We start from the raw sequence: 26,930 nt of genomic DNA, 5'->3' as shown, positions 1-26,930 counted from the left end.
CACTGCTGCCCCAAAATTTGGTTCTGCTGGATCCTCTTCTTCTTCTTCCACTTCAGTACTTTGTCTCTTTGCATCGTCATAAAGGTCTCTAACATTCATTTGTGGTGCTCAGGTTAGGATATCATCATCACAAGTAACAAATTCTTCTAATGTTATGGCGCTCGAGTCCTTTGATACAACCTCCCCCCCAATCTTTCCCAATGTCATTAGTAGCATCATCTTCATTTTAAAAGTCTGAAATAGCACCAAAAACTGCATGGCTAAAGCAGTTTTGAATAGTGTCTTTCGAGGAAAGAAATAGTTCTTTGAACCAGGGCCTTCCTGTACTTCTCTTTCACAGAAGGAACAATGCCAATGTCCAAAGGCTGCAAGTGACTGGTGAAGTTAGGAAGAAAGTAAACCGCTTTGATATTCCGCAGGAAAGATGTATCTGAAGGATGAGCAGGACATCTATCACCAGCACTATCTTCCTTCCTGCCAATGCCATCTTAGCATCCAAACTTTGTAAAAATGTTAGAAATATCTCCGATGTCATCCACGCGTTTTTGTTAAAATCATATTTACACGGGAGTGTACGGTTGTTCTTGAAACACCTTGGATTCTAAATTCTCCAATTATTAGTGGGGTAATTTTTCACTCCCGTCGCTGTTAACACATAACAACGCTGTCAGTCTTTCTTTACGGTTTTCTGCTTCGTGGCATATTTCTCCACAAATAACACGTCTTGGATGGGAGAAATTTGTAAAACACTCCCATTTCATCTGTGTTAAAAATATCCTTAGCATCATATCCTTCAAGAGGTCAAGGCAACATACACTTTTTCCAGTTCGCAACTGTATTGTCATTAACTTCACACTCTCGCCGTACATGTTTTGGAACGAGAGATTGTGCTGCTTTTTAGAATGATCAAACCAGCCATTAGAATCACTGAAATCGACCAAACCCAGCTTAACTGCAACTTCTCAAGCTTTCTGTTTAAGTATGTTCCTGTCAATTGGAGCGTTCTCACTCCCTTTTCCCTCGAACCATTTCATTAAAATGTTTTCAAGTTCCTCGTACAGCAAAGAACGAATATTCTTCCCCCAGAACCACACTCCACTTCCACGCTCAGAATAGCTTCCTTCTGTTTCATGATGCCAAACAGCATACAGCGTATCAAGTCATATTTGTTTGCCGTCTGTGACAAAGGTACTAATGATGTTGATCTTTTGTTGAAGAGTCAGCTTCTTACGTTTAGCAGATATAATAAACCTAGTCTGCTGTAACTTACAATACAACTCTTATCATACACACAAATGTAACTTGTAACACAACCTGCAACGCAGGAACAGAAACAATGAATCAGGCTGGAAATATTCTTCAGTCTGCGCCCTCCGCGTGATTCCTAAGTAGCGACTGGTATCACAAGACAGAAATGCCTATACGGTGTAATAGCGCTGCGGCTATAGGTTAAGGCAGCTGACCTCACTGGAGACATAACCACTGAACTATCGTCAGTGAAGATTCTCCTTTTTCAGATAATCAATGGACATAATATTTAATTTCATTATGGGATTATTTATACATTTTTTCTATTTATGCTTATTATTAATTGCCATTATTATGGATGCTGTAAAATATGATGGTAGAAATCTCACAGGCTTGATGTACAATATGAAATTAATAATTTTTATGTATATTTGAAGGTCAACTAGCAACCCATCCCAAGTAGAACGGTCCTAACTTTGAATCGTTCATGCAAATTATGTACTTTTAAGATTCATTTAATTCTTAATGAGTCCTACAGGAGGTTAAACACTTTAATTGGAAGTAAAATTTGGGAAAAATCTCTAATTTACTTATTTATGTGAAGTGATTTTCTTACCACCGACTATGAACTAAAATCGCCCTAAAGGGCAAATGGTTGGGGATAAGTATATGCCCTCGCAGACTTTTTTGTAGAGCTTGAACAGCTCTACATTTCATATGCTTACACTTGGGGTCTATTGATGACGGTTCAGGCAGCGTAAGCCATGGAACCCACGACTTTCTACTTGTTCCGTAATATTTTCTAGAATACATTTTCATTTTGTTCAATATCCATAGCAATTTTCAGTTTCTAATTGCTTTTAATCTTCTGAAATATATCTTTCACTGTAAATCACGTGAAGTTTGCAAGAGACTTTCCGCCCAAATGTTTATATTTCGTGAAGTTATGTACTTGTGTGTCACGGTGTGTACATGTACTTCAGCTATGCCTCTAGGCCGTACAGCTAGTCTCGCCGGAAACTGAACTTCGCTTCCATACAGCCGTCATTCCAGTACTACCTACAGTTCAATTAACTAACCAACAGCATCTAACATGACGGTGACTGCTGCTTGCTGGTAATAGTGATTTCCAGAGGCTGCACCAATTTATCACGCTTCCACAGATCTCTAAAGGAACGCTTTCATTTAGCGCATTTACTTCAGACTGAGATTACGTAAAAACGGAAGTTAATCAGCATTTAAAGCAAGTTTAGAAAAAAAGTATCTTATCGCAAGCTTTCGTTACAACAGGATGTGCGATCGTAATTTATGTGAAATATATTACTTTTCCTTGTCGGGGTTTGTTAGAAAGGGGTTTAAATAACATTGTGCTTATGGCGATTTGGCTGGACCTTATGAAAATCTTCATTAAACGCGGGCACGTTAAAATGGGGTTCTACTGTATAATAATCAGAATGGAGTGCACAACACTGGATCATTATGAATATTCAACATACATATTTATGTAGAATCTTGGAATTCTGTGATAGTGATTAGATACATGTACACAACATTCATAATTTGTTTCTTTCATGGTCCAGAATAAATGAAAGTTTGTTTTTTGTTTTATTTTTAAGGTGATACTATGTGAAAGAGAAATTTCATATTTATTGCTTGCTACAAAGTTGAACCATTCCAAGTCAGCCACTGTATAAACTGATCACAGGCTTTTTGATGAATACAAATCATCCACAAAAGGTAACTGACTATTGTGTACTTTATTGTGTTTAATTCAGTGCTAATAATGCATCTGATACAGTGAATTTATGGAGAAAGTAACAGTATTTTTTTAATTCTGCAACGAGGATCCTTCTATAAGAATGTAACAATGAGGCATCGTAGATCAAGTAATACATTCTACCACATGTGCAGTTTTTTATGAGATGCTGCTGCAGAGTCCCACTAACTACTTTTATGGTTTTTAGAGACTTCAAGGTGCCAGAATTTTGTCCCACAGTTCTTTTACAGGCCAGTAAACCTACCAACATGAGGCTACCACCCACCAACTTGGTGTCAAAAGGCCAGTGTTCTTCCGTATGAGCTACTCAGCCCAGCTCAATGCAGGGTAATTACATGTTATTTCTTTTTCAAGTTTTTTTTAACATCAGAAAGACAGAGGGGTCATTTTTTACCCTTATATGAATTCAACACTGCAGCGGTGTTGCCATAATTTATCTTACATTTCATTCAGATTATATGACTTTTCATCATTTAGACTTTATTGACTGTTGTTGAAATTTGGATGCCCCAGCGCTAATAGCTTGGCTCCCATAATTCAATTAACCTAGAAGGACGGAAGGGTCTTTTCTGACCCCTACTGTATTTTACGAAAACGTGTTTCTTATTTACATACAGTAATTTTGCTTTGCTTTTGTTCACTTTGCACAGTTGCGTCTTCCCACACTCCATGTCACGTGGTATCCTGAGTTTCTGCTGCATCGGCGTGAGTCAGGAGTGGAGTACGTAAACACGCCTTTGGCAGTAACTATTGCGCATTTTGTTGCACTTATTTTATGAATGATTCCTCAAACCTCGTATCAAAAGCCACCAAATCCACTTACCTGCATTTTCGGCAAATTGCAAAAAAATTGTCCACAATAAACCAGTATCTTGAGTAACATACTTTCACATTAACATTTTTAATTAATCATTTATCGCAAAATCTTAAAAAATAAAAGTCTTATGTAATATGATTTTTGAAATATTTAAAAAACAAAGTTGAGGAAATCTGGATGTGGCGGTGTTTGATACTAAAATTGGGATTTAGTGGATTCTGAAACAAAGGAATGAAAGATTTGAAAATACAGGTAACACTGAAGGAGGTGCTATTACCTGTGTAATACAACAATCACTTTTAATAACTAATGGGTACTAGTTTAAATTTATTCAGCTGTCTAACCGAGTTTTATTACCACCTTATAAAGGAAGGTGTCACTTGATTACAGTACAGTTCAATAATAATGTTATTGGTTTTACATCCCACTAACTACTTTTACATTTTTCGGAAATGCCGAGGTGCTGGAATTTTGTACGACAGTTCTTTAACGTGCAGGTAAATCTACCGACACGAGGCTGACGTATCTGAGCACCTTCAAATACCCCCAGACTGGGCAGGAATCGAACCCGAAAACTTCAACTCATTACACCAGCGCTCCACCACCTGAGCTACTCAACCTGGCAACATAGTTCAAGAAACATTATGAAAAATAAAGGATATTTTTTAAACTTTTCTTGCATTGACGCTACATCTTTGTCTATTTCTTCTTCATAAACTACTACGTCACCTTCATTTTATTCAGACTGAAGTTCTAGATCTTCCTGTTTTTCTAAAGCAGGAAAAAACTGAAGCTGTTCTTTACTCCCCCATTCTTCTCCAAAATGTTTGTTGGTAATTTTAACACTGCATTCAAACAGAAGAGACTTCAACAGTGTGGCATGTGGAATAGCAGTAAACACACACGCAGCGCATGCTGGGAAGTCACAGGAAGTGCTGACTGGCTGACACGGATTTGGCAGACATTGAGACTACAGGTGTTGGATTTGGCAGATATGGAAACTCACAACATACTTGACTACATATTTTAATGGGATATGTCAGGTTTTGATCCAAAATCATTGCATTGAATTCCTTGGGATAAAAACTGTCAACAGCAATGTATAACTCCATTTTGTCAAAAAAATGGATTTGGTGGCTTTTGATAGTGGGCACCTCAAATATAGAACACAGAAGGAATTTGCGACATGAAGTACCCTCCATGAAGTAAGCAAAGATGACTCTAGAGACGAGAGGAAGAGGAACAGTGGAAAAAATGGTGACAATTCCACAAAAAAACCTCTTTGTCTAAATCAAAGAATTGAGAGAGTTATCCAGCTAACTCATCCCCATCTGAATTGGAGAATGAAGGCATGTTACATGCAACATTTTTTGACATCACTGCAGCTAGCTGAAAAGCTAAAATCTCAGCAAACCGGGCGAGATGGCTGTGCGGTTAGGAGCACGCAGCTGTGAGCTTGCATCCGGAACATAGTGGGTTCGAATTCTGTTGGCAGCCCTGAAGATGGTTTTCCGTGGTTTCCCATTTTCACACCAGACAAATGCTGGGGCTGTACCTTAATTAAGGCCACGGCCGCTTCCTTCCAACTCCTTGGCCTTTCCTATCCCATCGTCGCCATGAGACCTATCTGTGTCGGTGCAACGTAAAGCCACTGGCAAAAAAAAAAAAAATCTCAGCAAACCAGTCTTCTTGATACAATGAATCAGGTAAGAAAGAAGGTTCGTCAAAGTACTTGTATCCTGCTGTATGACAACCAGGTGCTTATTATTTAGTGCATAATGCTACAGTTGACAATCGACTATGTACAAGTTCTTAACAGGCAAAAAAAATTGACTCTATACACATAAAAAATATATATATACATATACACCCATGTGGGGATTTACCGGTTACCTCCATCGGGTGCATCCCATTGGAATTGGGGAAGCTCGCTGGCTCTGCCGCCAGCAGAGTCAGAGGGTAGTAGGGAAATAAAATACCACCGTAAAAAAAAAAAAAAAAAAAAAAAAACTGGTCCCTTGCCAGGGTTACGGCGAAGACTGGTAAATGACCAGAAGCCAGAAAACATCTTGAGGCAACCTCTAGGGCTAACAACCCTAGTTGTAAAAGGATGGGTACCCGTCTAAAGCAAAGTCAAGTCAAAAAGCATGATGGCACAACATTTCAAGAAACATACCCCAGGGGGTAAATCTTTGGATAAATCCCTCGTCGTGAACGCCACGGTGCACAAGTCTCGTTCGGATTCTGGGGGAGACTCGACATCATGCAAGAGACGAGTCGGAGCGTCTCGGTGTACCCCGAAGACTCAAAAACTCAGGCCAAAATCTAAAACCTTTCTAGCAACTTTCAACATAAATTCACTTACACAAACTGGCAAGCTGAAAAACCTCACCAAAGCTCTTCACGAAAATCAGATATCCATAATGGCCCTACAGGAAACAAGGTACCAAGATGAAGAGATTTTTGAATCCGAAGGGTACCGATTTTTCAAGAGCAAAGCGCAAATAGGAATCCTCAATGGAGCTGTGATGCTTGGAACCGTGTTTGCTGTTAGATCCAAGATCCTTAAATTGGTTGCAAATTTCGAACCTGTGAATGACAGATTGTCTATACTCACAATTAAATGCGTGAACAAAACCTACGCCCTAGTTAACGCACATGCTCCTACAAACGATAAGAACAAGTCTGATCCAGACGAAGTTGATAATTTCTGGGACCTACTGGATGAAAAATTAAACAAAATCCCCAAACACCATGTCAAGCTTCTTTTGGGTGACTTCAATGCCCAACTAGGTCGTAAACAGAAGTACAAGAAAGTTATAGGAAATTACCCTGCTCACAAAAGAAACAATCCCAACGGCAAAAGACTGGTGTCCATTTGCGAAAATCACAACCTGCAGGTCATGCCGACCCACTTTCGCCATCTACCCAGAAAGCAAATGACTTGGCGTTCTCCCGTCCAAGCTCTTGGAGAGTTCCAAATTGATCGTGTTGCAATCTCCAGGAGAAACAGCCCTGAGATTATGAATGTCAAGATAAAGAAAGGCATCAATAAGGCCTCAGATCATTATATGTCTCTTAGCAAATTCAAACCAATTCCCGCAAACATAAGGAAGACAACCAAACAGATCACACGCTTCGACAATGATAAACTTCGGCAAAGGGTCGAGGAGTTCCAGGAGAAGGCTAGACCAAATGACTGGGACTTTAACAACGCCAAAAGTCTCCTTGTTGAGGCCGCCAAAGACATTGCAGAAATCAAGAGAAGCAAAAAGCATGCCTGGTGGAATGGTATCTGCGAATCTGTCCTCCAAGAAAGACTCAATGCGTGGAAACAGTACTACTCTACGAAATCACAAAATGATTGGGAAACCTAAAAAACCCAACGTGCCCAAGCAGCTAGGGTGTTCAGAACTGAGAAACGTAAATACGAAAAATCTTTCATTGAAAAGATAGAACAAAACTTTAGGAAGAATGAAAGCAGAGAGTACTACAGAGCCTTCAGACGCAAACTCACTGGCTATAAACCACCATCTCTATGCTTTGAGTGAAAGGACGGCACACTGGCGACGTCAAATGAAGAAAATTGCAGCATTCTGGCAGATTACTTCAAGAATTTACTTAATTGCTCTAAACCGCAAAGCGCCATTGAGACCAAGGAACCCTTACTCAGATACCCAGATTCCAGACCACCCGACAGAGATGAAATCAAGCGCCACATTGCCCGTCTCAAAAATAACAAAGCACCGGGGGAAGACTCAGTAGTAGCAGAACTATGGAAATATGCCCCAGAGGAATCACTTGATATCTTGCAAAAGCAAATAGAAGAAATTTGGAACAAGGAGACCCTACCCGAAGATTGGAAAATGGTTTTGATCCATCCATTACACAAAAAAGGCAGCATGAGGAACATCAACAACTACAGAGGAATATCTTTGCTACCCGTGACTTACAAAATTCTATCACTTGCCATCCTGGAGCGTTTGGAAGCACAAGTCAAACATCAAATAGGTGAATACCAAGGAGGGTTCAGAAAAGTTCGCTCAACAGCTGAACAGATCCAAAATCTCAAAACGATCATCAAATATTGTACACTAAGGTCCAAGCAGTATGTGTCTGCCTTTGTGGACTTTAAGAAAGCGTACGACTCCATTGACCGGGAAGTCCTGCTAAACATCTTAAATGAATTTGGAGTTGATTTGAAACTGCTGGCAATTAATTAGAACCACCCTGACCGATACAAAATCCAAGGTGAAGTTCCACGGATGTCTCTCGCATTCCTTTGACATCAAAACAGGAGTCCGACAAGGTGATGGGCTATCCCCGATACTCTTCAACTGTGTTCTTGAAAAGATCATCAGAACCTGGCGGGTGAGATTACAGGAAACCAGCTACAGTCCATTGAGAATAGGAACCAAATCCAAGGGGATAGCAACAGACTGCTTAGCATTTGCCGATGATATTGCTGTTCTCTCAAACAACATAGAAACTGCTAGAGCTCAAGTTGAAATTTTAAAGGAAATTGCCGAACAAACTGGTTTGCAGATATCGTTTGAGAAAACAGAAGTAATGACTAACATCAAAGAGGCTCCACCAAAACTCCATACAAAATACGGGGACATCACCCGAGTAGACAAATTCAAATACCTGGGTGAGATCATGAAAAATGGACTGGACAAAGAAGCACTTCAGGAGCGAGTACGCAAACTGGAAATAGCCTACCAAACATCCCGCACAATCTACAACAAAAAATGCCTTTCCCAAAACACCAAGATACGTCACTATGAAACAGTTCTGAAGCCAGTAGTTCTATATGCAGCCGAAACCCTGTCTCTAAATGCCAACAAAGGACTCCTTGAAGAACTGGAGAAAAGAGAACGTAAAATTGTGAGAGGAATCTTGGGGATCAAAGTACAGAAATGGAATCTATCAAAAGAGATCCAACAAGGAAGTCTGCAGCAAAATAGAGAAAATTACCAACACAATCAAAAAAGGACGGGCACGATTTTACGGTCATCTGAAAAGAATGGACGGAAGAAAGTTAACTAAAGAAATCTTTCACTTTTTTGATTCAAACCCCAAAACCACAATTCCCTGGTTTAGAAATACCAAAGAAGACCTGCAAATGCTACATATCTCAGCTGAAGACGCCCTTAACAGAGATCTCTTCCGCAAGAAAATATTGACGAACGGGCTAAACCGAGACGAGCAACCCAAGAGAAGACACGGTGCCCCTTGGACAGAAGAGCGTAAGCAGGCCCACTCTCAAAGAATGAGGGAAATTTGGGCTCTAAAGAAGGCCAAGTTCAGTGTCAAATGCAACAAGACTTAAAGTGGTCCTTGATGGCCCCAGCGAATTATATATATATATATACAAACTCCACATTAAAAAGGTTAATGTGGGGGTCTTTCAGTCTCATAGACGAATGTCCAGCTCTTCCAGCCAAAAGAGTGCCTCAGGGGTCACTCGATGGAACCAGCAAAAGCTCGCAGAGGGCAGTCCTTCAGATGTGCATGTTGGTTTGCACTACAGTACCACAGTCACAAGCTGGAGAGTCTTTCCAGCATCACTGATGCAGAGCAGAAGCACTTCTTCCGACTCCGCAGCATATCCAGTTGAGTGTGGTCCAGGTGAAGCGCGGAAGGTTGAACCCAGGCAACTTTGTAGTTGGATCCCTGATTTTGACAATGCCATGAGGGTGTGACTGAGACCATTTGTGTTTCCATATTTCATCAGGCTTGAAATGTGAATTAACTAATTCCTTTGCCGTCTTCCAGGCAGGTTTCCTTGATGTGAGTCTCATTACGGCATTTTCATCTGTATTCTGCTGTATTGGGAGATAACTGTTCTTTGCTATGCTGGTTCACAGTCTAACAAGGGCGCTTTGCCATCTGATATGAGGAGGCTGAATGTTGCTCAGTAAAGGTAATCAGGCGCTAAAGAAGAAGAACAAAACTCTTGACTATTTATTAAGGTAAGGTCAATAAGCATGTACTGGTTCTCAGTTCTCTTCATCCAGATGTCCAGGTGGGGACTGACAAAAAGAAGTAGCCAGACATGGTAACATGTTACAACAGAAGTATGGAGTTGATGTTGTGGACCAAATGTCCAGAAAGTATACTGTCAAACCAGCTACGTGTAGGTGTCCATTACACAAATTCAGTAAGATTCTAGACTTCATTCACACACATATCGAACTTAACCACGTGCTATTCATACCACTGTGTATCAGTGAGGTTGATTAGGCTGGCTATAAACTAATGTAAAGAGAAAACAGACAGTGATATTAATTGTTTGAATCTGCATTGACAAATCTGACTGTGACATTTAGTTCACTGAGTACTCGCATGTTTTGATTTATAACATGACTATACAGTTTAGAACATAATGATTACGAAGAGCACTGAAATTTATTTTCATTGTAGAAAACCTATCCCCACCCTTGTTTTAACTCATAACCGAACTTAAAAGCATTTCTCAAGTGAGGGTCATTTTTTACCCCTCCATACTTCCAGGTGGTAGGAGTCATACCGTCTTTCTAATGTTAAAGTCCCACTTTCTTTAATAGGTTAATGATGATGATGATGATGATGATGTCTCAGCTGCCATGTGCAGGTATTTTGATAGATGACATTTAGGTTGCCTGCATGCCAATTTTGAGGAATCAGAATTCAATTAGGTGACTTAGTACTAAGTTTTAATTCCTTTTGTTTGGTAAACACTGAATATTACACCAGAGATCTTTTATATTCCAACTTTACATGACACGGAGTGCCGAATGGACTTCTTCTATCCTTCAAAAATTTGATCACCTCTGTTGTGTTTGAACATGCAATCCTGGGCTCCAGAGACAAACACTGTACCACCGTTCCACAAAGTAAACAGGAAATTAAAATTCTCCTTTTATTTATCTACTGAGTTGTTATTTTTTACAATGAAATATACTGCACAGATGAAGTATTTGCTATGTAATACTACTGACTCTCAATACTACTGATAAGCATTTGCAACAGTAATTATTCTGAGACTGGAGCCAATGCCCTCAAGGTCTTGATGTAGTTCAATACCAGCATCCCATGTCAGTGACACACAACAATATTTTGTAAATGCCATGTGATAAGGACAGCAGAATCCTACCATCATTCTCTGTAAAATAGTTTTATTTATGCTTGTTTTAACTAACTTTGTTCATCTCTGATTAGTTTTCACACAGATTTACAAAATACATATATTTAAGAAGGTCAAGGAAAGGAACATTCATTAAATTCTTTATTTCTAAGAGTGAATATTCACTAATAATGCCAGGATATTAGCTAATACACCTAGGAACAAGTTTCAGCTCAGAGTCGGCACTGAACAAAGAGAATGTTTTTGCCTGCACAAAGTAAAATCTCACATATATGACTTCCACAAAAATAAACTACCATAGATAAACATAATGTGATTCATTTGAACTTCCTCAAAAAAGAAACATTTAGGTAATTTTTTGCAAGCAATTATTTCACACTCAGTCAGCATCCCAAGACCCATTATAACCAAGTTCACCAAAAGGACAAAGAAACCGTAACAAAACACAAGCACCAAAATTAATACTAATATAAATTAGTATGGTTTTAAAGTATACAATACTGAAACTAAAAATATAAACAAAAATTCCACATGATAGAGGACAACAGAATCCTACCGTTATTCTTTGTTTGGTATGTGTCTTCACATGCTTTGATAAATGGTCGCTCCGCATAAACTTCTTATTACATTCTGGACACTGGAACCGTTTCTCTCCTGTATGTGTTCGTCTGTGCCTCTGAAAACAAGAGCAAGGTTTGGCCAAGACAGCCAATTATCAACACAATAAATTTCACTTTCGTTTTGTTGATAGCTTATACTTCATTTTACATTACTGTGAATGGGAAAAGTTTGACTATATTACAAAAATGAGATACTAAAATCATATATCACATCATTACAAAGTAGTAGGTGGTGGTGAGATTATCAACCTCTTATAACAGTGGACAAGAAGATATATTTTAGGTTTTTTCCATGTGAAAAAGGCAAACTGTTCGGTATTCAAAGTCAGTTGCGTTTCTCTTTCTCTTCTGAGGACACAGAGCAAAGTCTTTGTGAAATGTAAAGATTTCCTACAGTCTGCCTGTTTCACATCCCAAAAACCCAGAATGTACATCTATTAATATGGGCCTTGAAAGCACCAATCTTTTATAGCAATACTGAAGTAAAAGCAGAAAGCTCTTGATTCTTTAAGGCCCTTTACACAGTTAAGCAGATCTCCATTCTCCGTGATACACACAGAAATAGTTCCCTAGACTTATGACAGCTTACACAGCTAAACATAGGGACTGTGGTGGATCAGAGCTCTCCATGTGGCCCTTGTCTCTCTGAGCTTTCACTCATCCGCTACAGATGATCAGGCAAAGATCTGCCTAAGAATAAGGCTATTGGTCAAAGAATGAGAACAGGCCACAGAATTAAATACTGCCAAGGGCTTTATAACCTAATACTGCTGAGGATGATTTCATTGGAGCAAACTGAAGCATGCACAGCTAGGATGGCTCCAATATTGGAGTTGGCAGCTGAGTGGAATCATTGCCATTGTAACATGATGGACATCCGACACATACATGTTAATTACTGAAACAGAGATGAGACCATGCCTATAGCATCCTTCCAGTTAAGATATGTGCAAGTAATTGAGAAACTTTCTTTCATCTTCAAGTAAGTCACTGTAGAGAGTCGTTAAAACACCATTCAATGATTGTTGAGCAACTATAGGATGTACCCAAATATGTTTCCTCTACATCTCATATTCTGAATTAGGTAGTCAACAATTAATACTAATACCATTTTGAAGCATTGGTAATGGACTGATATCTGCTTTGCTAAGTAAGCTCAGTCAAGTCATCCATCTTATGCGCTATGCTTGCAGAGGGCAAAAATCTGCCTCACTGTGTAATGGGCCTAAAGGATAAGGCTACTGCTCAAAGAATGAGAACAACAATGAAGGGTCAGAGAAAGACTTCCAAGGGCTTTATGACCTCATACTGTTGAGGATGAAGGAGGACATGAACTCACCAAGGGATCATAAGTTATGAATTTCATTGTGCTCCGTATTGACAATTGATCACTATCAAAGGATAGAGAAAGGTCTACCAATTCATTATCACTATCTTAATATAGTGTCCTATACAATTGGTACTAGTTTCGACCCTACATATATTGGGTCATCTTCAGCAATGATCTAATTCGAAATATATGTTTACATACAACCAATAATAAAGAAAACAATTTGGTTATGGCTTAATTTAAAATCTAAGTCTAAAACTTGGATGAAGTCGGACTACACATTTAAAATTGAAACTAGAATGACACATTAAAACTGTTGTGGTTGGCGTTGAATTATGTCAATGTTCTTATAGTAATCCAGTGTTCTTGAGTCGAGCTGGGGGTTGGTATTCCTTATCTGTATAGTTTAGCCATTTGATTTATAAATTATGTCTTGTTGAATAGTAACATGAGTACTGGTTTATATGTAGCTTGAAGGGGACATTCACAACTTGAATAAGTATTCCTTTTCATCCGATGTAGTGATCTATTATTTAATTCAGTTTGAAGCGAATGTCTGAAAAAGAAAATATTTGAAGTGAATTATTGAGAAAAGAAGGGAAGCTAGAAGATAGAGATTACCATATACCTATATGAGACTCACCCCTATGTTCCTTGTAAATTGTATGCACTTGGCACGGACGCCAACAACAGACTGACTATTATAAAAGGGAGCAGAAGTATAGCTTATGATGGCAGGGGTTAGAGGAGGGATGTGTGAGGAGGGGCGGGTGCGGGGGTCGGTAGGTAGGGATGAACTGATTGGTGGACGAAACGTCTTTTCTACGTTTATACTTTGCGTACATAGGAATGATTATATCAAACAGAATATTAGGTTTTTCATTGATTTTGTTAATATTATAGTTAAGGTTAGAGTACTGTTCTAAATGAATGTAACAGTTCTCCAAAACGTTGAGCATTGTACCCTTCTCATCCACATTCAATATGCTTAAATCTTGGTCAATTATACACCAATTATATAGGACACTATATTAAGCTAATGGTATTGAATAGGTGGACCTTTCTCTACCCTTTGATAGTCACCAAGGGATGTCACACAGAAAGGATGAAAGGAGTTTAACGCAAATAACCAGTATCAGATTCAATCTGGAACCTATATCTGCCAAACATGTTTCACAGGCCATGGTCCAGGTGTGGCTCAAAAAATAGGACTCTTTAACAACACCGTAATCGAACTAATCCTACTCTGTACTGTATCTGCGAGATCATGACTAGCACGTTTATACCAAGATTCTCGTCCTTGGCTGAATGGTCAGCGTAATGTTCTTCGGTTCAGAGGGCCCTGGGTCGGAGACTTTAACCTTAAATGGTTCATTCCATTGGCCCGGAGACTGGGTGTTTGTATTGTCCCCAACATCCTTGCAAGTAACACACCACATACAACACTATCCTCCACTACAATAATATAAAGTATCCTATAGATGGCAGATGCTGCCACCCTCATTGGAGGATCTGCCTTACAAGGGCTGCATCAGACTAGAAATAGCCACTCAAAATCCTTCTCAAAAAAAAAAAAAATTGTGTCTAACCAAAAGCAATGACAGTACAATACAAATAGAACAACATTATTCATACAATGTGATAAAGTGCAAGGGGTAGGGTTGTCAGACTGGCACTTTGAAACATGACAAAATGTCTGTATTTTTTTGGACTTTTTTTTGCGAGTTGCTTTACGTCGCACCGACACAGATAGGTCTTATGGCGACGATGGGATAGAAAAGGCTAGAAGTGGGAAGGAAGCGGCCATGGCCTTAATTAAGGTACAGCCCTAGCATTTGCTTGGTGTGAAAATGGGAAACCATGGAAAACCATCTTCAGGGCTGCCAACAGTGGGGTTCGAACCCACTATCTCCCAGATGCAAGCTCACAGCAGTGCGCCCCTAACCGCACGGCCAACTCGCCTGTTTTTGTTTTGTTTTTTGGACTTGGAAAATAGATTAATTAGTTACTATTTCATTACCACTGCACCAACTACAATACTCACCAAGAAAAAAGCCACAGTTTTGTACTCTTTGGTTCTAGTTTAGTTCATTCCTGCCTTACAGATAAGGTGAACATGCAGATCCCCTTTGCCGATGGGGGATGACCTTTAACTTACAGCCATCCAGAGAGTCAGTATTCATCTAAGCGACCCCGAAAACTATGGATTCGACAGTAATATTAGTCTTTTTTTAAATTTATTTTTAATGTCATCTCCTCCACTACGGCTGCTAGGGGTGTCTTATCACACATAATTTTTTTCCAGTTAGTACAGTAAGTTATGTGTTCACCAAGTTTAGTTGACAGCTATGCTGGAATATAGCACATACATCCATAATCTCGGCCATTTTTACAGTCTTTTTCACCCCTCTCAACCTCCATTCCAACTGTGCCTGAACTATGACTTAAACAGCATCCGGTGTCACGGGAGTCCTACTCCTACTCATACTCATTCTTTCAGATAGTAAATCATATGTGTACTATGTTTGGTTGAGTGTTATGCTGGAACATACACACATTCATCTGTAATCTCAGTTATTTTGGATATTTTCTTTTTCACCCATTTTCATCCCCTGCCGATGCGACTGAACATGACTTAAACAACAACTGGAGTGTTGCTATTCATTCCAGTGACCCAGAAATCTATGGATTATATTTTATTATTGGTAATTTTCTACGCGCGCGCGCGCGCGCACACACACACACACACACACACACACACACACACACACACACACACACACACACACACACACACACACACACACACACACATAATCTTGACCATTCTGAACTTTTTTCACCCCTTCTCACCCCTTATGCTGATGGGGCTGAACTTGGACTTAAACAACATGCAGAGTGTCACCGTTGCATCTCAACAACCCTAAAACCTTTGGATTGGAAACTATTTTCGATTATTTTTATATGCCACCCCCTCCCCACCACCACCCTAGGGATGACTTACTCCCACATTGCTTTTTTCCAGACAGTCATATGTGTATCAGAATCTCTCCTTGACCCAGCCTACATTTATGCACATGCCTACTTTAAACACCATGCCTGTATTCTGCTGTAGAATCCTCGGGCTCACATTGCCATGGTTACGGCCGGTCATTTCTTTATTCAATTCCTAGAGCGGGGTAGTGTCATGCCAAAATCTCAATAACGGTTGGTTTTAGGACCTTATAACTGACTGGACAGGAAAGGTCATTTGGATATTTTCAGCATATATCACTTGTAATTCAACCTTTGCAGTACATGGAGACGAAATAACTAATCTCGGTTTATGATCAGTTCACTGTCCCTATTTAGTCTTGCAACTTCTATGCATGGAGTAGTTTGAAAGATAGTGTGTACAGAAGTAAAACCCACATCACAGAACTGAAAAATGCAATTTACACTGAAATTTTGAAGAATCATCAGGCTGAATTGCAGAGAGTGAACAGGAATATCATCACATGCTAAATGCTTGTCTACAGCTGAGGGAGAGCATTTTCAACATCTACTGTTGTTTTTCTATCTGATAATTCATTCATCAAAGCTGATGGATTTTCTACAAGCGTATGGGAAAGGTATGATAGAGATCTTGCTCTCGTTTACAGACATACAGCACAAGAAAAGACAGCAACCTATAATTTACTCAGTAGTTTATCATAACATATGGCTGCTAGACATTCGTTTTATGTGGATAAATTCTGCTGTTTCAGACAAAATGTACCAACTTGATCAACACATAAACTAAACCAACACAATTTTTTTTTTTTTTTTTTTTTTTTTTTTTTTTACAATTTTGCTTTACGTAACACCAACACAGATAGATCTTATGGCGACGATGGAATAGGAATGAGAAGAAAGCGACCGTGGCCTTAGTTATGGTACCCCAGCATTTGCCTGGTGTGAAAACGGAAAATCACAAAAAACATCCTTAGAGCTGCTGACAGTGGGGTTCAAATTCACTACCCCACGAATGCAAGCTGATAGGTACATGACCCACACTGCATGGCCACTTGATTGGTAAAAAATTAAAAGAAAGAAAATGTATAGTCCATCTTTGACAACCAATAACCCGGTTTTGTACAGGATTGTGAATCAGAAACAGCATTTCAGAAACTATTCTAGTGAAGCTTTGTTGCTAACATACCGAATAAATAAATAAATAAATAAATAAATAAATAAATAAATAAATAAATAAATAAATAATGTCAAACCTTGGCAGTAATATTTAAATATGACTAAGTACTAACCTAGTTATGTCTAACAAGAAATATATATATAGTCAACACTCGATAACTCATAGAAATTCTTTTGAAAACAACATTTTATTTTTTAACATTTCAATCACATTCTGGCAGGCTTAAACATTACAGAATTAGATAATGCAAGGGGCTGTCACAGATCTTGCAATGCAGTGCTACTATCCCTCTTGTTCAATCACCACACTGAACACAAGAAGCATCCATACATACCACATCAGTGTGTCTTGGCCAGTTGACATAGAGCTTGTGCATGCCAATGGCGTCGAACAAGAGAAAGTGTGTTTCAATAAGTGTTAGAGAGAAACTTTAACTTTTGAAAAGTTTATATGGGAAATGTACGTAAAGAATACAATATCGCAAAATAAACAATTTTAAGCATAAGAAAAAAACGAGGATAAACTGAATATGTTTACCTGCAACGTGAAGTCAAAACAACAGTTTCCAGTACAAAATGACTTAACTATAAAATAACAAACTTGGAAAAGGCTACACGTACGGCAGCTATGCACTACTTGTTAAAGTTGCAGGTATTATTCCTGCCTCCCAAACATACTTGATTTGATATGTGTAATATGTGTTTTCAGCAGAAGCATAAACCGCATGTTTCTTGTATGTATGTTGCATGTTGGGTATTCAGCCTGAAGGCTGGTTTGATCCTCCACAGCTCCACCAACAGCTGTCATAGATAGCCTAGGTGTCACTGAAGAGGCATACTAGAGAAAGGAATGAGGTAGTTTCCTGTTGCTTTCCTTACAAAGTCAGAAGTTGCTATTATGTATCAGTTTGTCAAGCCCATTGAAATGCATGCACCAACTGACCCTATGAGCAATATTTTCACACCGTTCATAATAGGGACTGACTGCATAAGGAATGGCATTACTAGCATCGCTCACACCTTGGTCACTTTCATATTGTCAAAGCCAAGGATGAGACTGAAACAGGTCAATGAAAGTAACAGATTTATTCTAGCCCATACCAGAAGACATTGTAAACACTACATCTCGCCAGCAAAAGCATGTTTCTTGTACATATGTGAAAATAAAATATGATGTTTTACTGCAAACATGCTATCAACTCTTTTGGTTTAGCTTTTATTACTGAAGAGTGAAAAAAAATTTTTTGCAAAATTTTGGACAAAATAAAATAAAAATAGCAAAATACATACCAAAATAACTTTTAAAACTTGATGAAATTCGGCAACAATATTCACCACAAACAGGTGCCTCTAACAACAAATGAAAGACAGTCAAAAAAAATTTGTGTGCACCTTTAGTGACCCAGCACACATCAAATCCACACGTGATCTCTTGTCAAATGTTTTGCATCATCTTTGAACTTGCTTTCTAAACTGCAATAACATTGCATTGCCTCAAATTTTTCAAAACAAATCAATTTTTTAAAGATAGCTCATTCTCTACATTAAAGAAGGATCCTACCCTGAGAATCCAACATCAACTTAAGCAGACTCTCAAAAATACTTCACATCTATTGACAGAGGATGAAAAAACTAAATTAATTAATAAGAACCCAGGATTACCCACCACCAAAGCCCTCTCCAAGATACACAAAACCGGCATCCCCATTCGCCCGATCATTAACAATAGACCGAGTCCGTTATATAAAGCATCACAATTCATTCAAAGATTTTTAAGAAGGAACAATCATTCTTTGTCCAACAAATCCGTCAAAAATACTAAAGAATTGATCGATAAATTAAAAAATTTCAACATTCAATCCAATCATTCTCTCCACTCATTCGATATTGTAAATATGTATCCTAGCATACAAATTTCCGTGGTATACCCCACCATTCAAAACAATTTAAACAAATACAGCGGCCTAAGTATATTAGAAATACAAGATTTCATGTCTATGCTTAAATTAGTTATAAACAACAATTTCACTTTCGATAATGTTATTCATCAACAAGAAGGATTGGCGATGGGATCGCCGGCCTCAGTTATCTTAGCTCAGTTTTACTTGGATTTTTTGGAACACATTAAAATTGATAATAATAATAATAACTTTGACAACATTCTTTTCTGGTCAAGATAAGTAGATGACACCATAGTAATTATGGATGAGAGCATCACAGATGCTGCTACCACCCTCATTAATCTAAATAACATTGACCCGCATATAAAATTCACACTTTAATCCAAAATAGAACGGAAAATTAATTTTTTAGACTTAACTATTATCAGTAGAGCCCGGATTTCCATGCAAATGCATGTTTTTCAATAAGCTGGCTACACTTCTTAAACTTTGCAAATATTCGTTTTACGATTTAACAATTCCAAATAACCGTCCTTTTCCCATGCATGTTTGCATGTTTTGGCCATTTTAGGAGAAAATTCATGCATAATGCATATTTGGAAGATTTTGGATTTAATAACGAATATTTGGAAGTTTAATATTGCATAATATGACTTTTATTCTGAATTTGATGCATATAAATTGTTAACATGCATGATAGTGCCATTTCTGAATGTTAGTGTGCAGAATTTGGACAATTTTTCCACATTATAGGCTATAGTATGTCTATTACTGAGAGACGGAGAGAATGTATTCCTGGCATCCTATGTGACAATCAAAATTAGTAGCCTACATGCGGTACAAGTCCTATAATCCAATTAAACAAACACTTTCTTATCTGTTGCTTGAGTAAATAATGACGTATTTCGGAACTCCCCACATCGATATCTAATGCTTAGGAATAAGGTGTCCCAGTTTTACAGTTGTGCATTGCTATAAATTGAACCGTAAATTGTGAATTAATCATTGACGGCTCATTTTTCGTCTGTTAGACGAACAAAAGAAAACTTGTATCGCACTTCTGCTGTGGCGCCGCGTTACTGGGATAGCAGCTTACAAACTCTGGTTTTTCATTGAACCCTCTACCGTTGTTATCTTGGAATGTCCTACCCGGTACTCTCACTCATCACACATCTTTGTTAACGCAGTTATTGAGGACATTCAAATGTGTCTGCAATCATCGCATGGAGAAGTAGCTGCCGCAGCTAGAGATAAGTTGAATAAATTAATTAGTTCAAATCCTGATTTTGAATTTGTCAAGCTTATAGAAGACGTGTTATGGTAAAAATGCAAAAGATGTACAATTTGACCTCATTTTGTCCAAATGTCTTCATTGGAGTATGCATCTATCACTTCCTGTGATGTAAAAAGATCATTTTCTGTGCTTAAGAATGTGCTGACAGATAAACGGATGGGCTTAAATCAAAACAATTTGGAGAAATTAGGGTAGTTTCTGTAGATGGTGCATATTTTCCAGTTTATTGTGCATGTTTTGCCGTATGATAGTGCATGGAAATCCGGGCTCTAATTATCAGGCACCCAAGCTACTTAAGATATAAGATTTTCAGAAAACCCACCCAAACAGTCACTACAATCCGTCAAGATTCTTCACACCCCCAAATTCACAGATGAGCAGCGTACAACAGCATGGTTTACCGAGCCTTCACTGTTCCAATGTCTAAAAGGGACCTCAAAAACGAGTTGAACACTATTTGTAATATAGGGTACCTAAATCTAATGGATACAACAGTTTCTTTATTGAAAAAATAATCAATAAATATAAATATCTCCCCTCTACCACTTTGAAAAAAGATAAACAAAACTACTACTCCCTTTCTATCTTTACGTTCAACGAACAAATTTACATGGTCACCAACATCTTTAAAAAGCACAATGTAAAAGTAGGAATGCACAAGTCTTACATAATGCCACATCCATAAACAAGTTCAAGAGTTTTTAAAATCAGGAGTAAACAGGATTATTTGCAACAGTGTAACTCTTCTTACGTCGGACAGACCAGGAAATTTTAATATAAGGTACTCGGAACATGTCAATGCCCTGAAGTACAATAAATTTTCAGCTGTAGGACAGCATATGCACGACTATAATCACAAATTCACAGATATAAAGCAAGATATGGAAATTCTCAAAATCATCAACAAAAGACCCCTTCTTAACAATACTGAAAGCTGCTTCATACATACAGATCAATAATTAAACCAGAAACATAACCTTAATGACATTTCAGAAAAGCCAAATATCCTATTTGACCTTCTAATTCCCATTTTTAGAAACGTTAAACCAACAAGTCATAATTCAGTTTTTTTTTAAATATTCACAGCACCTTTCCTCAGCAGCCATCTCTTTTCCCACACCCTTCGGCCCCGCCTTAATTCTCCCCCTTCCCCTCCACCCTGTCTCCTTTCCCCAACCTCTCCCCTTGCCCCGCCCCTTTCCTTTTCCTTTGAATCTCACAACCGTTAATATAAGGCACACAAAAATAATTCACGCACCACATGCTGCAACGAAAGGCAAGTCTCATATTTGACAAACACGCTCTCTCCTTCTAATTCATTAACTTTATCTAATTTTATCCATCATTTATTCAGGTTAACTTCATGAACACCGCAATGAGTTGCAAATTTATACCAGCCACAAATTTAAAATGTGTCAGTTTTAACCATATCTTCATGTGCCGTCCTGACAACGCCCAAGGGCATTTCAGCAGATTTTAACAAGCACTACAGGAACATTTCATTTTATTTACGTTGGTTGATGTGGAAACTCCATCTAGCAGGTCTGCGTCAGCTGGTGGTTATTTACAGTGGCGTCCATAGCTTGCATACTGCTAACACCACTCAAGTAGATTTGGTGATTGATGATCTGACTACAGAATCAACATTTACCAGTTCCCGTTTTGCAATTGAAATTGTAATGATTAGCAGTGATGGAACTAACAATTCTATGCATATTAATGCAAGAATGCTAGTGGCTTTACATCACACCAACACAGATAGGTCTTAGAGTGACGATGGGATAGGAAAGGCCAAGGAGTGGAAGGAAGCGGCCTTGGCCTTAATTAAGGTACAGCCCCAACATTTGCCTGGTGTGAAAATGGGAAACCACGGAAAACCATCTTCAGGGCTGCCGACAGTGGGGTTCGAACCAATTATCTCCCGAATGCAAGCCCACAGCCGCGCGCCTCTAACCTCACGGCCAACTCGCCCGGTAATGCAAGAATGAGTTTAGATGATGAGCATACTCCAGATGCTAAGAATTTAGAGCCTAATTTATTTATTTTTCAAATTTTACACATAGATCTTCCCGGTTTTAATGTCAATTGTGTTTTAGTACATTTGTTTTTATGTCAACTGTGTGTTTGTACATTTGTTTAGTTATTAGATGTATTACATTGGGCAGAAGACGGCCAGCCAAGGCCAAAACTAGTCCCTAGTTTAGTAATGTAATTCAAAATATTGCATATTATAGTACTGAAAAGGTGGACCCTTACGACATTAATTTAATAATTATTATTGTGATCACAATTCAATATGGATCAAAACCATGAAGTTTATAATCTATGATCCTATGATTAGTTACCAAGCCCGAGGGAAGTCCTTCAGTGGGACGACCAAGATTACGATAACTGGACGATGTAGAGGCAGGCTTGAGAAGACTAGGAATACGGAACTGGAGAAGGCTGGCCACTTGGAAAGACAACTGGAGGAGACAAGTGATCGACAAGGCCCAGGTCCTTCAGGGACTGCAGCACCGGATAAATAAGTAAGATACCCAACTCTGTGAAGAGTGCAGCGAATAGACCTAGCACCAAATGTGATGGTCACTGGCAGCTCATGTATGGTATATGACAACTTTCCTCAACGAACAAGTCCAAAGCTTCAATATTTTCCTGCATAATTACGAGGACCTACTGAGGTTGTTCAAAGATCTGCCATGACTACTCATTCACCTTCAGAAATGAGACTACTTAACCCGACAGCATGGAGTGTCATGTACCACATGTCGTGCAGTAGCCATCTGCTGCTGTGGAGTGACGTGTCTGACATGCATTGCGCCGCATCAACATTGTCGTTCCATCTTGTGAGTTTCCTTCGAACTATGTCTGAAGTCTCTTCACAGCCTTCCAGATAACGTTTCATACTTCCGTTACATATATCTATCGATTCATTTGAACAATTTTTCACCTCGTTATCGATGTGTAAAATTCATCGACTATTCGCATGTGTACTTCTCCCGCAATGGCGTCCGTAAACAAGGATAATTTTTCTAGTGATGCTATACAAGGCATATTAAATGAATGTTTTAGTAATTATGAGGATAGTAGTTATAATTATGATTCTGATGACAGTGATGTTGATATTGCCGCATTAGACTGTAATAAGGCTGAAGAGACTGTTGTTTCTGACACTATTCACGTTAGATGTGGTGGTGTTGCATGTAATTTTTACTGGGATGACACGGATAATTACGTAAGAAATGAACATTTTGTAGTCTAAGGTCTTTTCACCCCAAGGTTTAGCTCTAAATGTCATACAACCAGTAAAGTCTTAAAAACTTTTTTTTTTTCTCACTCGTCTAGCTGAGTGTAATGGAAACAAATCACTACACTTAGCGGTACATAAAGTCCCGAGGAATGTCATTTCTGTATCGATCTAGGATGATTCCAGTCAATTAAAACGAGATGTATGTTACCTTAGCCCTCTCCATGTTGATGGGAATAGTACAGAAACTACATTTTAGGTCTTACTCTCAGAAAACTGTACCATTATCATGCTCCTTATTTGATTATTTAGACAAATTTGAATCCATATGCAAATTACCCCACTTCATCGACAATGAGACTTAACACGCTATATATTGTGGACTGAAATGCTATTTCCAATATAATGAAAATTGGTTGGAAATTAACAGAGATATGGTCTCATAAAAACAGTTAGGTGCACAGATATGCTAGACTTTAAATGCTCAGAGAAAGCTCCTCCCACATCCAGTGAAGGCTAGATTTTTAAATGCTCCCGCTCAGAAGGGTTAAACACAGTACTACATTTCAAAAATGCATCCTTGTGCACCCCTTGGTTTCAACAAACATTTTTTATTGACATAATACCTTCTGCACACAGGTATTAGATCACAGAATAATGTACCTGCTTGGAAGTATTCATTTCACTCCACTGTAGTGAGAATAAGCTTCTCAACTCAGCATATGCCTAGTGCAGACTGACCATGTTCTGTGCTGTTTCCCCACAGGCCAATGCATGCTGCCTCCCCACTAAACTGCCAGATGTTTGCAGTCTATGGAGTCTATGTTCCACTTGAATTACCCTGGTATTAAATTTCATTCATGAAACAATCCAAACATATACCATTTGGGATTATCTAACCAAGTGAATTTTACTTATACAGTGGAAGCCTGGTTAAACAAGGTCTGATTCATTGTGGATTCAGATTGAATGTGGTACAAAGTATGTCTCTGAATAAAAAGTCATCAACAAAATTCTTTTTTTTTTTTTTTTTTTTTTTTCCAATGGAGGGATTCTTTATTACAATTGAAGACTTGATACAAGAAGGTGTTAATTCATGTTTTATTACTTTTGAGATAAGTAAGTAAGATAAGGTAAAGTTAAAGTTTTGGAACTTTTATGTAAATGTGGGTTTTATTGATTTTTTTTCACAGATGAGCAACAAAATATACTTTGTTTTTTATAATGTGAGCTACAATGCTCTACTCTTTTAATGAATTATTTTTTCAAGCAATTTTTCCAAAAAAAATTGAGTGAACACCTTCTTGTGGAGTGGACAGGATGGCACATATTATGCTTGTAAAAAAAGAAGAAAGGGTTATGTGTAATAATTTCACATGAACAATGTACTAGTTTAAAATACTAACAGCAAAACACTAACACTTAACACACAGCTTAAACTACTCTCTCTGTGGTTCTTTAAAAAGGATAAGTGAGGCATTCTACTGTATTTAACAGCTTTATCTCTTATTGTAAATGCCCCTGTAATATTCTGGAATAAATGGCAGCTGCTTTGTGTACATCATCATACTTAGGAACAGCAATTTTATGTGCACTGTCAAAGTTTTTCAGAACTATTTTATCTGGCGTGATTTGTGAACTGGAATTTCTGAATTTTTTTAGATCCACTGTGGTCCATTCAGACTCTTCATTGAATGAGTAGCTATATCTTACAGTTCCAAATTCTTCCACTTTCATCCATTAGACATCTCTCAAAGACACTTTTTGTCCTGTTGTACTTTTCTTTCTGTCAATGAGACCTAACACATTTGACAGCAAATGTTCATTAAGGAACTTATCTTTCATTCATGTTACCATAAAAGGCTTATTTTTCCATGCCTACGATATGTCATTAATGTTGAGTATTCATCAACACCATAAATGTTTTCCCTCTTCCTTAGTTCCTTTTCTATTATTGCTAAATCCTGATTAGAATCCATGAATGTATGTCCCACCTCTGGAAATTTGTGCTGAATAGTTTCTATTTTCCCTTTCTGTATAATATATTGCCATAGACATACAACCTGAAAATTCTTATTTTGACCAATGGCTGAATCACTCCAAGCTATAATATTCTTAGATTTGTAGATGGAGCTAATGTTCTTCAAAGATTTCATCATCATCGTAACAAACTGCATTATCAAGCAAGTTGCTTTACGTCGCACCGACACAAATAGGTCTTATGGCAACGATGGGACAGGAAAGTGCTAGGAGTGGGAAGGAAGCGGCCGTGGTCTTAATTAAGGTACAGCCCCACCATTTGCCTGATGTGAAAATGGGAAACCACGGAAAATCATCTTCAGGGCTGCCGACAGTGGGGTTCGAACCCACTATCTCCCGAATACTGGATACTGACCGCACTTAAGCGACTGCAGGTATCGAGCCCGGTAACTGTATTATCATTATTGCTGCAGTCCTCTACCAAACTGTTCATCATACCATCTGTTACAGTGGTTTCCTTATTAGGATTATTCCTTTCTGAAACATGCATATATTATAAATTAGTATCATCTTACTAATGAAATCCTTGGTTAAATATGATCTTGAGAGGCAAACTTCAAACAAAGAGTGTATATTATATGTTCTTACCTGAGATAGATATATTTTCAATTTCATTAATAGTGGTTCCATTTCACTAATACAGTATTGTATTCTCTACGGAAATGTTGCTGGCGCTGGCACTGGCACCCTCAATATCATTTTCGCATGAATCATTAAGAATATCTAGAGCTAATTTAACAAGCTTCCTTCCTCGTTCCATTCTGTTACTACAAATCCACAATAATGGGAAAATGAAAAACAATGAAAGCAACTATGTATGTGTGAAGTAGACATCAACAAGAACAGCTAACCATGTCAAGAATGTGTTATTTTCAGAGTCAACACCTTCTTCCAAAAAATGAACTGTTAGCACCTTCTTCCAGTTAACCACGTCAAGAAAGTGTTATTTCCAGAGTCAACACCTTCTTCCAAAATCAAAACTGTTGACACCTTCTTCCATGTAACAAAATAGCACTTTTTCAGATATAACACCTTCTGCAAGGCAAATATCTCTGCCTCTGCTAAGATCTGGAGAATTTTTATAACACTATAAGAAAGAGACTGAGTTGACATATTCTTGCATAAAGAAAACTCAAAACAAAAACAAAAATGTTAACACCTTCTCATATACAAGTCTTCAATTTATAACTGTTACCAGCGCCATGCTAAACAGAACTTCAAGGGATGACAGGATGGGCTTTAAAATCTGAATGCCTATCTTTTCACAGAACTAACAGGGCATGAACAACTGGCCAAGCCTTTGTGTGCGTAAGTTAAGATGACTGTTCCCCACCCCCCCTCAACAACTTAAACTTGT

At 38.3% G+C, this 26,930-nt stretch overlaps 1 protein-coding gene across 6 annotated transcripts in view; it reads right to left on the bottom strand.

Moving 5' to 3' along the window:
- The window catches only part of LOC136877446 (specificity protein transcription factor 3), a 126,963-nt gene that overhangs the window by 35,981 nt on the left and 64,052 nt on the right, over positions 1-26,930 (bottom strand). For 5 of the 6 annotated variants that reach the window (XR_010860765.2, XM_068228648.1, XM_067151490.2 and 2 more), the window contains one exon: positions 11,528-11,647. The exons of the other annotated variant lie outside the window; for it this stretch is intronic. Coding sequence is in view for 4 of the 5 variants with exons in the window: in XM_068228648.1 (XP_068084749.1) it covers positions 11,528-11,647 (120 nt within the window). In the remaining variant the exon portion in view is untranslated. The remainder of the gene's footprint in view (positions 1-11,527; positions 11,648-26,930) is intronic. 6 annotated transcript variants of the gene reach the window in all.

Source organism: Anabrus simplex, chromosome 7 (assembly GCF_040414725.1).
Source record: "Anabrus simplex isolate iqAnaSimp1 chromosome 7, ASM4041472v1, whole genome shotgun sequence".
Taxonomy (NCBI): domain Eukaryota; kingdom Metazoa; phylum Arthropoda; class Insecta; order Orthoptera; family Tettigoniidae; genus Anabrus; species Anabrus simplex.
The sequence above is the reverse complement of the archived record's forward strand: the minus strand, read 5'-3'. Positions and strand labels throughout refer to the sequence as shown.